The sequence below is a fragment of the Helianthus annuus genome, chromosome 14 (assembly GCF_002127325.2).
Source record: "Helianthus annuus cultivar XRQ/B chromosome 14, HanXRQr2.0-SUNRISE, whole genome shotgun sequence".
Classification (NCBI taxonomy): Eukaryota; Viridiplantae; Streptophyta; class Magnoliopsida; order Asterales; family Asteraceae; genus Helianthus; species Helianthus annuus.
This window is the reverse complement of record NC_035446.2, coordinates 130,277,319-130,288,727: the sequence shown is the minus strand read 5'-3', so window position 1 is coordinate 130,288,727 and position 11,409 is coordinate 130,277,319. Positions and strand designations below refer to the sequence as shown.

The window sequence follows — 11,409 nt, the reverse complement described above, 5'->3', positions numbered from 1 at the left end:
GGGAGAGGGTGGTGATGGTCGCAGTGGTGAGAAGGGGGAGGAGGTGGCGGTGCTTGTGGCGGCAGAGTGGTGGTGGTGGCGCTGCAGATCCGGTGGTGGGGGTGGTGGTGAGAAGGGGGAGGAGGTGGCGGTGCTTGTTGATGTTGTTCTGGCAGTGCATTATTGTTGTTGTTCTGGCAATGGCATTATTATTTATTAATTTGAGTTATAATAATTACAAATGCCCAAAATGCCCCTAAGGGTGAAGACAAAATAGCAGGGTCAAAAGTGGGTAATCTGGTCAAATTTCACTTTTGGACTAAAATAGCAACAAAATGCAAACCACAAGGACCCAGATGTAATAAGTTTGAGATTTGGACTAAAGTGGCAAAACTGACCAAACCACAAGGACCAAAATTACAGTTTACTCAATTTAGGTTTATAACAAGTTTCAGTATTTTGAAATTATAAATTTCTATGTATAAAGTTAGTACCAACTAACTTTGTAAATATTATATTTACCTTATTATTTTACAAACATTTTTTAGAGTAATGAGATGAGCCAATAGCATGCAGTTGTCAGGTTTAGAAAAAAAAAAGATTTTGGTGCGGTTATTGTTGAAGGTGTCTTTGGACAAAGTGTAAATACCAATGTTTTCATAATCGAATTGGTCTTCGAATCAGGCATCTTACCAATTCACTGGTTGTGCCGGTTTCAAAAAACTAGAGGACCAAGGGCGAAGTATAGATATAGAGGGGGGGGGGGGGCGCTCCCGAACTTTTCGCTCAGTAGTGTTATATATGTAATTTTCGTATAGAAATTTTTGGGTATATACGTTTTCGATACCCCGGTTCTATAGAAATTTTTCGGTATATACGTTTTCGACCCCCCATCATTCGGGTCAAGCTTCGCCACTGTAGAGGATGTCATGAATAATCTAAACTCTTAAATAAACAAATTACACTGAAGTAGCAAATAAATTTTGGATGGAGAAAATGAAAAGAAAACTAAAAATAAATTGAAATCCGGTCTAGTTCACCAGTTGACCGGTTCAAATAGACCCCTTAGGATACCACTTCAGCAAGCATTAGATGCCACATCAGAAAAAAATAAATAAATAAGATGCCAGGTCAGCATACATTATAATGCCACGTCAGCCGTGGGTTGGTACACATTCAAACAAATCAAAATGACACGTCAACAAACTCTTCAACAAGTTATCTGACATTGCAATTCTCCCCATTTCTTGTGCAACAGATCAAAAGATTGAACACCACATCCAGTAATTCTCCAAATCATCTGTTCATAAACACCCTTAAATTGTTCAACAACAATACTGACACCGTTAAATGACCATCTTTCGCCTGCTAACCAATTCCTTTTGATATCTTCTCCTGTATATCCGAAACCATAACATAATGGCCGCTATCATAACACGCAGTAACAAAAGCTGTATACATTATTTGATCCAAATTCTTGTCTTTATCTACAAGTTTATGAAGAAAAGAAGCTGCAATCTCGACTCTCTTCTCACTGCATAGCTTTCTTATCAAAGTGTTTACCGTACGAACCCATAGCTTCTTTTCTAATCTATCTACAACCTTCATGGCGGTAAGCGGATCATTCGCTTTACAATACTCGTACGCGATTGTTAAACGGGTCACCTCACACGGGTTAAGTCCTTTATCCAACATGGCGTTGTAATAAGATCGAGCCTCGTCTAACTTTGACTTTTTGCAAAGTCCGCTTATCAGAGCACCGTAAGTAATACTATCAGGCACGCAACCATGTTCGCTCATTCTCTCGAACATTTTTATAGCGGAATTCGTATTTCCGTCTCTACAGTATCCGCATATCATTGAAGTGTAGGTTTCTTTAGTTGGGATTAAACCATGTTTCACTGCGTCGTCGAAAAGCCTCTCGCAGTCGCTCATTTGTTTTAATCGAGAAAACGTCGAAATCAGAGTGGTGTAAAGATGTATATCACATTTTATACCGACTTTAATCATCTTGCTCAATATGATTAAGGCGTGTTTAAGTTCCGATTGCTTGCATTTCTCCATTATGAGAATAGTGTATGTAACCTCGTCAGCTTGCAGCCCGTGTTTCAACGCTACGTCTAACTGTTTATCCGCTTCTTGAACTCTTCCTTTTTTAAACAGCGCATCGATAACCGCATTATAGGTACACATATTCGGAGGTGACCCTTCTTTCGTCATCTCATTTATCAACTCATACGCACGGGTTAAATTTCCACTTTTGCAGTACCCGCTAACGAGAGTAGTATAAGTATCCACGTTAGGAACTAACCCCTGTTCACGCATGCGGGTCAACAGCATCTCTGCACGGTTGACTTTACCCTCTTTGCAGTACCCGCTTATCATAGCAGTGTAAGTGTAGACATTAGGTTTATAAGATTCGCTTTTAACAAGCTTTAGAAACAGCCTAAACGCTTTATCGGTCCACCCTTTTTTACACATGCCATCGATTAATATTGTGTGCGTATGCACATTTGGTTTCCAGCCTTTCGTAACCATCTCCTCTAACAACTCGAAAGCCTGCTTAATACTTCCCTTCTTACACAAACCATTTATTAACGTAGTAAAGTTTATAACGTTAGGTTTAAACCCCATCCCAATCATTTTACGGAACAACCATAACGCTCGATTAACACCACCCGTCTCACAAAAACAAGAAAGAACCAGTGTACATGTCGCGTTATCTAAAACGAATCCTCTATCCAACATTGCACATAACCACTGATCAACTAGGGAAACGTCATTAACTTTACAATAGTAACTGATCAAAATCTTGAAAGTTAAAGAATCCGGAACCGCACCTCTCTCACACATTTCATCAAACACCTTGCGTGCAACATCAACCGAACCCATATCCATCGCAACACCAACAACACAGTTCAGCGTTCGAGTAGACGCCTCCAAACCTTGATTCCTCATCTCAACAACCATCCCAACAGCCTCCTTCAACCTCCCAATCTCCCCAAAATTCGTCACCATACACCTCACCACTTCATGGGCCCTCTCCAAATTCAAATTCTCAATCAAACAAGTGGCTGCAACAACATAAAACCGCATAAAGTATCTGAATTTCGGATACCCAATTGCCCAATAGAAGAAACTCAGAGCCACCATTGACCCAGCGTCGTCGGAAAGTGAGGCAACGACGGTGATCGCTTGTTCTGGTGTTAAATAATCGGGGGTTATTGAGAGATGGAGTTGGGTTGGTGTGGATTTGAAGTGGGTTTGTTGTTGGTAGTATGATTGGCAGACTAATGCGCATACGGTTCTAATGACTGATTTGGAGGATGATGGAGGATGAGGGAGGTGATTGGGGGACAAATGTGTGGGTGATTGTTCGGTGGGTATGTGGGAAAGGTTTCTGGGTTTGAAGAGATTGTTAAGGTGGGTTGTGTGAATGCCATTGATGAGGTTTCTTTGAGTGTTGATTCGAAGCATAGATGATGAAGATGGGTTGTTTCGAAGCCAGTGTTGTTCAGCAGAATGGGATTCAAGTATTTAACGGTAGTCAGTACTTTTTTTTCCATCGCCAATCAATCCCGAGCACTCTCGAGGCATCCACTGGACCAAACGGAGTACTCCGAGAGTAACCCGAGTCCACCACCAATTCCGGGAAAAAACCCGGTAACTCATCCGCCCATAGGCACGACGGTGAAATTACCGGTAAAACTCGTTTGACTCAAGGATCAAATCCGGGTTTTCAAGTAATTTCTAATCAAGTTTTATGTAAAAAAAGAGCTTGGTGTATATACATTGCTACCAGAATAAAAGCAATCGTCACATGAAGCTGTTTTCAGCGGTGGCGAATATAGAAAATCATTATAGGGGCAACGTTTAGAAAAAAAGGCAACGAAATCGAAAAACGTTAAATTTTTCCGAAATTTACACTAACGCCGTAGTATCAAGGGGTAGCAGGGGCTACCCATCTTATAAAGCTATATCCGACCTTGATTTTCAAGTAATTAAACGTGGTCAAAGCCCTAAATGGGAAAGAATTTAATTCATATCATCAAGTAATTAAACATGTGTTAAGATGGTATAGCCTAGTTGATCAATAAATTTTTCATTAAGTGGTCTACTCTTAGGATTTCTTAAGTTTGATCTCTAGCAAATGCAAATTCACTAAATATGGGCAAGCACCAATAAGAAGGATTTGAAATTAGGGAGAGGGTTTAAGAGCTCGTTATGCCCTTTAGAGTAAGCCGGCTAACAGTTGGTCTGACGTTAAAAAAAAGTAATTAAACATCTATTAAGATGTTTGTTGCTTCTTTTTTTTCAAAGTGAATTTAAGATTTCTGTTTATATAAAAAGAGAGGATTAGTTCCTATTAGTTAAAATTCATAACCTTTAGTTTAACACTCTTTTTATATTGTATATTGATATACAAGTGGTGTTTTCACGTGATGCGGCAGGCAACACATACACTGATAGTCATACAACTTATTTTTTCTTTAAATTAAAAAGTATAGCAATATTATACTCAAACTAAAGAGTAAATGCTTGTTTTTACCTATATTTAAAAACAAAAGAATATTAACATATGAAAATTATAGCAATTTAAATATTGTAATTATCGATTTCGCCCATTGTAGTTGCGAGCTCCATTGTAGTTGGAGCGAGAGGAACGATTATCAAAAGCAGCCGAAGTCTGAGACACAAAGGCTGATTGCTGCTCATTGTGTTGTGCAGCTTGTATGCGATGAAGACACGATTCTTGATTAAGGACCTTAGTCCACAGCTCCTCAAACGATGGAACAGTCTTAGAGTCGGAGATGGTTGTAACAAAAGCTTCATAATCAAAAGGCTTTATAGTAAAAACTACTTTGGGTACATAGAAGAGAATTGATAGCAGCCAAGGCATCAACTATAGACTTCAAGTCCCATTGAAAGGCATCATAGGCTTGTTACCTTTCCTGTTATTCTGAATATCGAACTACAATTTCATTTCTTTAGCCGTGGACTGATAAAAAAATCTTTGCTCTAAAGCCATCTTAAAGTCTTAAAATTTTGTAAAATTACTTCTTTTGCTCTTTATATCTATTACAATACAGTATAGATTATAGAAATGTATGGACTTAAGAAACAAGATACTAAATCCAATTCCAATGGATCTAAGGGGGCGTTTGGTTCGTGGAATGTGTAGGAATTGGAATTAGGAAGTTTTTCTTTGTAAAATTGATCTTGGTTGGGGGAGGGAGGAATTTGAAATCCTTCACTCTAATGAAATTTGTGACTATTTCAACATTCCATTCCATTCCTTCATTAGAGTGAAGGATTTCTAAGGAATGTTGAAATAGTCACAAATTTCATTAGAGTGAAGGATTTCAAATTCCTCCCTCCCTCAACCAAGATCAATTTTACAAAGAAAAACTTCCTAATTCCAATTCCTACACATTCCACGAACCAAACGCCCCCTAACTCTTCTATATGGTTTTGTCTAGCCCGATTTGATATGATATGATTTCGCAAGCGAAGGGCGAGGACCGAGAGCAACCTAAAGCTTGTCTTTCTTGGTAACTTTCTCGTTGGTGCAGGCAGGGGCGGATCTAGGCCACTTTTATGGGTTCCCAGGAACCCATTCAATTTAGAAAAAAATAGGAAAAATTAATGAGAAACTCGTATGATTTGGAAAAAAAATAGTGAGAAATAGTGAGAATCTACCAAAAAGAACTCAGTGAAAAAAATTCTTAGATCCGCCACTGGGTGCAGGAAACTATAGAAGAACCAGATGTTTTATGCATTCTGAATGATCAAGAGATGATATTGTCGTCTAGGAAGATGGTAAGAAACAAGTGGATGGACTGTCATTTGAAAAACATAAATAACCAGCATGCCTTCAACTCTTTCAAGGCATTCAAGGGATCTCATAGAAGCTCTAGAAGCCAATATATGAACTGACAAACTTTGTTAACAATAACTGCAAGATGAGGTAGTGTTGTATTATATTGAAGTAACCTAGAAGCCAAGGGGATAGTGTTAGTCTCATACATATACATGCGAGGCATTTCGTAGTCAAAAAGTGCTTATAGCATTAACAATAGTAACTACAAATATACGTGACATCTTAGGTGGATGTCATTTAGAGGACTGTTTCACCTTTGCTTTATGTAGAAACTTTATAAACTATTGTGTTATGTGATGTTTGACTGTCCAAGTATAATAACGATGACCTTCATGATATCATCGCAACTATACAGTCTATACTCAACTAAATGGCCAACCTATTTACATCCATGTCGTTATTTTCGTCACCCATCACATAGATGAAGGTTTGATGGATTCAAGATGTTTGGGAGGAAAGGTATACAGGTATAGGAAGGCGCAAGGTCGCCCATCGGCCAGGAAGAAGTTGAAGGGGGAAGCAGCTGGAGCTCGATGTTAAGATTTGCATCGAAGAGCAACTGCCCGATTATCCTGAAATTCAGGTGTTTACTCCTTCCTGCTGCCTGCTTTTGCATATTAGATCATTATGAAATTGACATTTGGTTTTTTAAGTATTAGATGAGGTGCTTTAATTTTTACCACCGGTCCTGACCCGAACCATTTTCCAAAACAACCCGTCCTAACCCAAACCTGTTTCCCTGCCAACCCGACCTGTCCGTTTTGCCAGGCATAGTCCCAACAAATCAAAATCAAATATTGATCTGATCTTAATTCCATATGCTGATTGAGAGCAAAAATTGTGTGTGTGTGTGTGTGGGGGGGGTTGGGGGGGGGGGGGGGGGGGAAGAGAGGGATCAAAAAAGATGCTTATGTACAAGTTACAGAACATGTGTAGGTCATCACTTAAGCACTCAACCAACAAGTGTGGTATCAAAGATCCGATATCTTATGCTACCCCAGACGTCAGTCTCATCAATATTATAAGAGCATAAGCAGCATTCCACCCATGGAGGATTTCTTGGCTTTTCATCCGAATCGGCATCATCTATTTCTTCAACTCCAAGCAATGCGTTATGCTTTTTAATCATCGTATCAATGGAGGGATAGCCCTCAAAAAACTTCACCTAATAAAAAAAGAAAGCAAGGACAATAAAGATTAGAAGCAAAAGAGAGTTATGTTACTCTATATTTAAATAGAAAATACAAACCCCGTCTTCTGCATATATATAAGCATGAATTCTGGCAGTAGGATCTTCAAGGGTGAGTCTAATCCTGTAAGTACCACAAGGAGCTTTGAAGTCCCTAGGATGACCTGGCAGTGTCGCCACTACCCGAACCACACATCTGAATTTGGCTATCACCTGAATATTTAAACTCATCATCACATAACGATTGCTTTGATAGTGGAAGAAGACTGTTATACCTCTGGATAGGTGAGGACGTCCATTAGCGTAACAAATGGCACATCTTGATGGTCCGTATCTGCATATAAATGTAGAAAGTAGAACGTGGGATTGTATATAAATGAAGGTAATTAAAAACAAATATGCAAAGTGTAAGGACTGGACCTGTAACTTTAGAAGGCCAGGGGAGGCACGTGAACGGCTTTCGATCCCATTTGCTTTCCGCCCGTTCTTCATATGTCCTGAACCACGTGATAAAATGTGAGAATGTTTACACAATTTTAACAGTCCAAATAATTTATTGTGTATACTTAACCTTCGACAATGTATTGCATGGTCATCATCGTCAGGCAAGAAACTGAACTTAGATTTTGAGAGCAGAATGCCACACCATAAACCATAACGAACTTCAAAATTTATATTCTTAAATTGAACCCATTTACCGGGCTTCAGTAAGTGAAGGCCCAGCTTCTCGTTGCAGTTGCTATTAGTCATCCTTAAAACAGTTCCAACAGTTGGGAATTTACACAAAACGTTTCTTGACAGAGGTATTGATTCCAGCTGCAACGGAAGAGGGTTGTCAAACTCTTCATCAAACCTACAGATAACGACAAAATTTAGAACGAAAATCAACAAAGAACTGTAGAGACTCCACATATGTGTATAAGTGGTTAATAAGCATGAATAACACGGAGTCAACATGTGAGCTTAACCACTAAAGGTTAAACGTCACTCACTTTGTGTGAATATTTACTGGTGGAGCATCGGTTCCATCCCATACGAAAAGCATCCACTCACCATCTTTGACTTCACATACATGAAGAACCTACAGATGGCAAAATGTCCATTAAAAAGTAGCTTCACAAATGATGGAAGACTATTATAATTTACTATAAACCTATACCAAACACATTGAAGCATTAAAACTTAAAAGAACATTTTGTGTTGAATTACCTTACAAATTAAGGTGGATTGGTTTCCTTGCTTGATATCTTTCAGTGACAAGGAATCACTTGATGCTGTTAATTACATTATTCACCATAAGTTACAAACTAGGAATGCTCATAATTATAATGAGAAACCAACCATTCAATAGTGACAACCGTTATATATATATATATGGGAAGGTTATATGCAGAACACTAAGGATTTCTTCTAAATTCCTACAAAAGTCTTCACATTATAACCTGTACCTGTCTCAGGTCGATGACTGACTGTCCACTTTCTCAAGCCTGCGATGAACTTCTTGTCTCGATCTCTACCGTGAAACTTAGATGAAACTTGATAAGGTGTAAATTTTGAACCTTCTCTTCCTTCATATATAGCAAACGATGAAAACTTTTTATCAAAAAGAACATTAACCCCTGACCGATGACTTTTCATCTGAAATACCAACAAACAAGCAAAAAAAATCAAGTCACCAACAATAATTACCTATGTAATTAGTACCTCAATTCCTAGTGACAAACAAAAGACAACAAACACGGGCTTTATTCACGCACCACAACTTTAAAATTATAAACAAAATTAACTTGAACGTGTCCATAAGGCAACAGATGAATATACCACGACACGCACGAGCTGAATAATGTCCCCAGCAGACTCAACATGCGGGAGCTTTTCAAAGTTTTCAGCAAAAAAGTTAACGGAGATCCCAGAGCTTGCATTGGATTCATCAACAATCTTTATTGTACAGCAACAATCTACAACGAACCATTGATTAAAACAAAAACAAAAAACAAAACAAAAAAACTTTTAGCTGCAATTCGAAAGGTCACATTATAAGGAATTACAAAGCTAATATTAATAAATATACAAAATTTTTACCTAATTTAGAAGATGTTTTCTAAACCTCAGTTGAAACAAAATATAAAAAAAAGCAATAAAATTCAAGATCTGGTCACTTGACAAACTCACAATTAACTGTTATCTATAAAATTGGGAAGTTACACACTATGAGATATTTATAAATCAAATCACTAGCTCAGAAATAACCTTATAGAACTTGTCATCAACCTACTACCAACCACTATGGGGGCAGCTGTAAGTCCGGCCTTTGTTTCATCATTGCCAGTTCAAATTCAATTTCACTACTAATCAAGTAATAATATATGCTCAAAATTGTATTTTGAAAAAATAACAGAGACAATTGGTGAAAAAAATCTCACTAGGAACTGAAATGAAACAACAAATAAGAATGTGTACGCACCAGTGCCTCTGCTCTGTTTGGATATGCCGATCTCAGTGATAACGCCGATGAGGTTAACTTTCTGATTGATTGAAGCCATGGCATCTATGATGCGAAGAAACTTGTAATCGTCATCATCGTCACTCTTTAGGTTCGACATGTCCGTTGGAAACCCTAGTTTTATTGGAATGGAGGGAACAGGCGAAGAAACTTGGTTTTTTAACTGGACTCGTTTAGGGGAATGGGGTGTTCACAACTCACAAGTGATCGAATTTCATCATACACAAACATTCAATCAAGTTTCGTCATGTTATCAACCACTATTTTATTACTCATAAGTCTTGTTAATGACGGTGGTCATCACTAGTGATGAAATCACAACTATTTTTTTGTTTTTATAAAGTTTATAAAAGAAACAATTTTTTTATGACAAGAACCAAACCTGCCAGTTTTAAAAGTTGAAATTAGAAGGAATAAGATTTAAATAAGTTTCGTAAATAACTATAAACCACAGGGACCGAATGTGTTAAAAAGAAATTAAACTTTTCAAAAACATCAACTCCATCTTCTTCGACTTGCATACCGAGTTTTCCGGCGAAGCCAACAAATTCCGACGAAACATCAGCTCCATCAGATCTGAACATACAAGTATTAATAGACAACGTACAAGTCATACACATATAATCGAATTTTTACAACGCGTGAAGAGTTCAACGCGTTGTTAATTCCACGCGTTATGGTTGAAGGTGGCGGCGGTGTGCAACTGGCCATCACTCGTGATGGAGGGACCATCACGGATCACCCCTAGTCCCCTTATAGGTAGGTAGGCAGGCCCAAAACTGGATATTCCATTCCATATATATAAATTAGCAAGTTTCTTGTGTACGTTGACTTGTACCTTGGGAAATTTTTCAAAAAAAAAAAAAAAAAAAAACTTGATTTTTCTTTTTAACCTTAAAGTTTTTTCTTTTACATTTTAACTCATTTGAAATTTTTACTTTTAACTCAAACTTTTTCATCTTTTGTAATTTAACACAACACTTTATTATTTACAACTTTGGTCCCCCGTACTTTTTGTCTTTCGCAAGTTTTTCGTTTTACGTTTTGTTCTAAATTTTGCGAGTTAACATGTCGTAGCGTGCATGTGAGGTTCAACGTTTTTGCTCCATCTTTTCATATTTGACAGACCTATCGCAACGTGTCCATTTTTTCCCATTTGAAAACTTCCCCGCAACGGGCAGGTCCTAGATCGACTAAGTTATTATTTTGTACGTTTTATGTTTCTGGTAATTTCTTCGCATTAAGACACTGTAACGGGTGTATTTTTTTATCCAAGGATCAAAATGTATTTTTTTTATTATCAAGTGTTTTTAACACCATTAAATGTACTTACACATGATTACTTATCATCTTGATTTTTTTTCCCAATGTTTGATTTTTTCTATTGAGATAACAAACTAAAAGATAGTTAGAATTTAGAATAAAATGCTAAAATGGCCTCTGAGTTTAGGTTATTTTTGCCACTTCAATTCAAATATGAAACTGTTTTGTATCTGAATTCCTGAGGTTTAGTTTTTGTTGCCATTTACATCCAATTGTAAAAATAAATTAGAATTTTATGTTAATTTCTCATCCTTTTTTTTTTGTTTTTCTCATTTAAATGAATGATATAATTGTCATTTTATATCATAATATATTTTAATTAAATGAGGAAAACGATAAAAAATGGGAGAAGTTAATAGAAAGTTCTAACCTAGTTTGCCAATTGGATGAAAATGGCAACAAAAATGAAACCTCAGGGACTCAGATACAAAATGTTGTATTTTTAGACTAAAGCGGCAAAAGTAGCCTAAACTCATAGACTATTTTGGCATTTTAATCTAGAATTTATATAATTCTTGATCAATACATGTGGAT

At 37.3% G+C, this 11,409-nt stretch overlaps 2 protein-coding genes and 1 non-coding gene across 3 annotated transcripts; all 3 read right to left on the bottom strand.

Annotated features, from left to right (window-relative positions):
- Nucleotides 1-974: 974 nt before the first annotated feature.
- Nucleotides 975-3,533, bottom strand: LOC110903785 (pentatricopeptide repeat-containing protein At4g19890). Its single transcript, XM_022149573.2, has one exon. It carries the CDS (start codon nt 3,454-3,456, stop codon nt 1,348-1,350), a length of 2,109 nt encoding a protein of 702 aa, XP_022005265.1. The 5' UTR covers nt 3,457-3,533; the 3' UTR covers nt 975-1,347.
- Nucleotides 3,534-6,739: 3,206 nt separating this feature from the next.
- On the bottom strand, nt 6,740-9,733 carry LOC110903787 (protection of telomeres protein 1b). The gene is made up of 10 exons (XM_022149574.2): nt 9,514-9,733; nt 8,871-9,007; nt 8,498-8,687; nt 8,259-8,323; nt 8,042-8,130; nt 7,621-7,902; nt 7,470-7,546; nt 7,325-7,383; nt 7,110-7,262; nt 6,740-7,025 (listed from the first exon to the last, which is right to left on the bottom strand). Exons 1-10 carry the CDS (start codon nt 9,650-9,652, stop codon nt 6,813-6,815), a joined length of 1,404 nt encoding a protein of 467 aa, XP_022005266.1. The 5' UTR covers nt 9,653-9,733; the 3' UTR covers nt 6,740-6,812.
- Nucleotides 9,284-9,377, bottom strand: LOC118487082. Its single transcript, XR_004880248.1, has one exon. It is a non-coding gene; the product is annotated as a small nucleolar RNA snoR113 (small nucleolar RNA).
- Nucleotides 9,734-11,409: the final 1,676 nt, after the last annotated feature.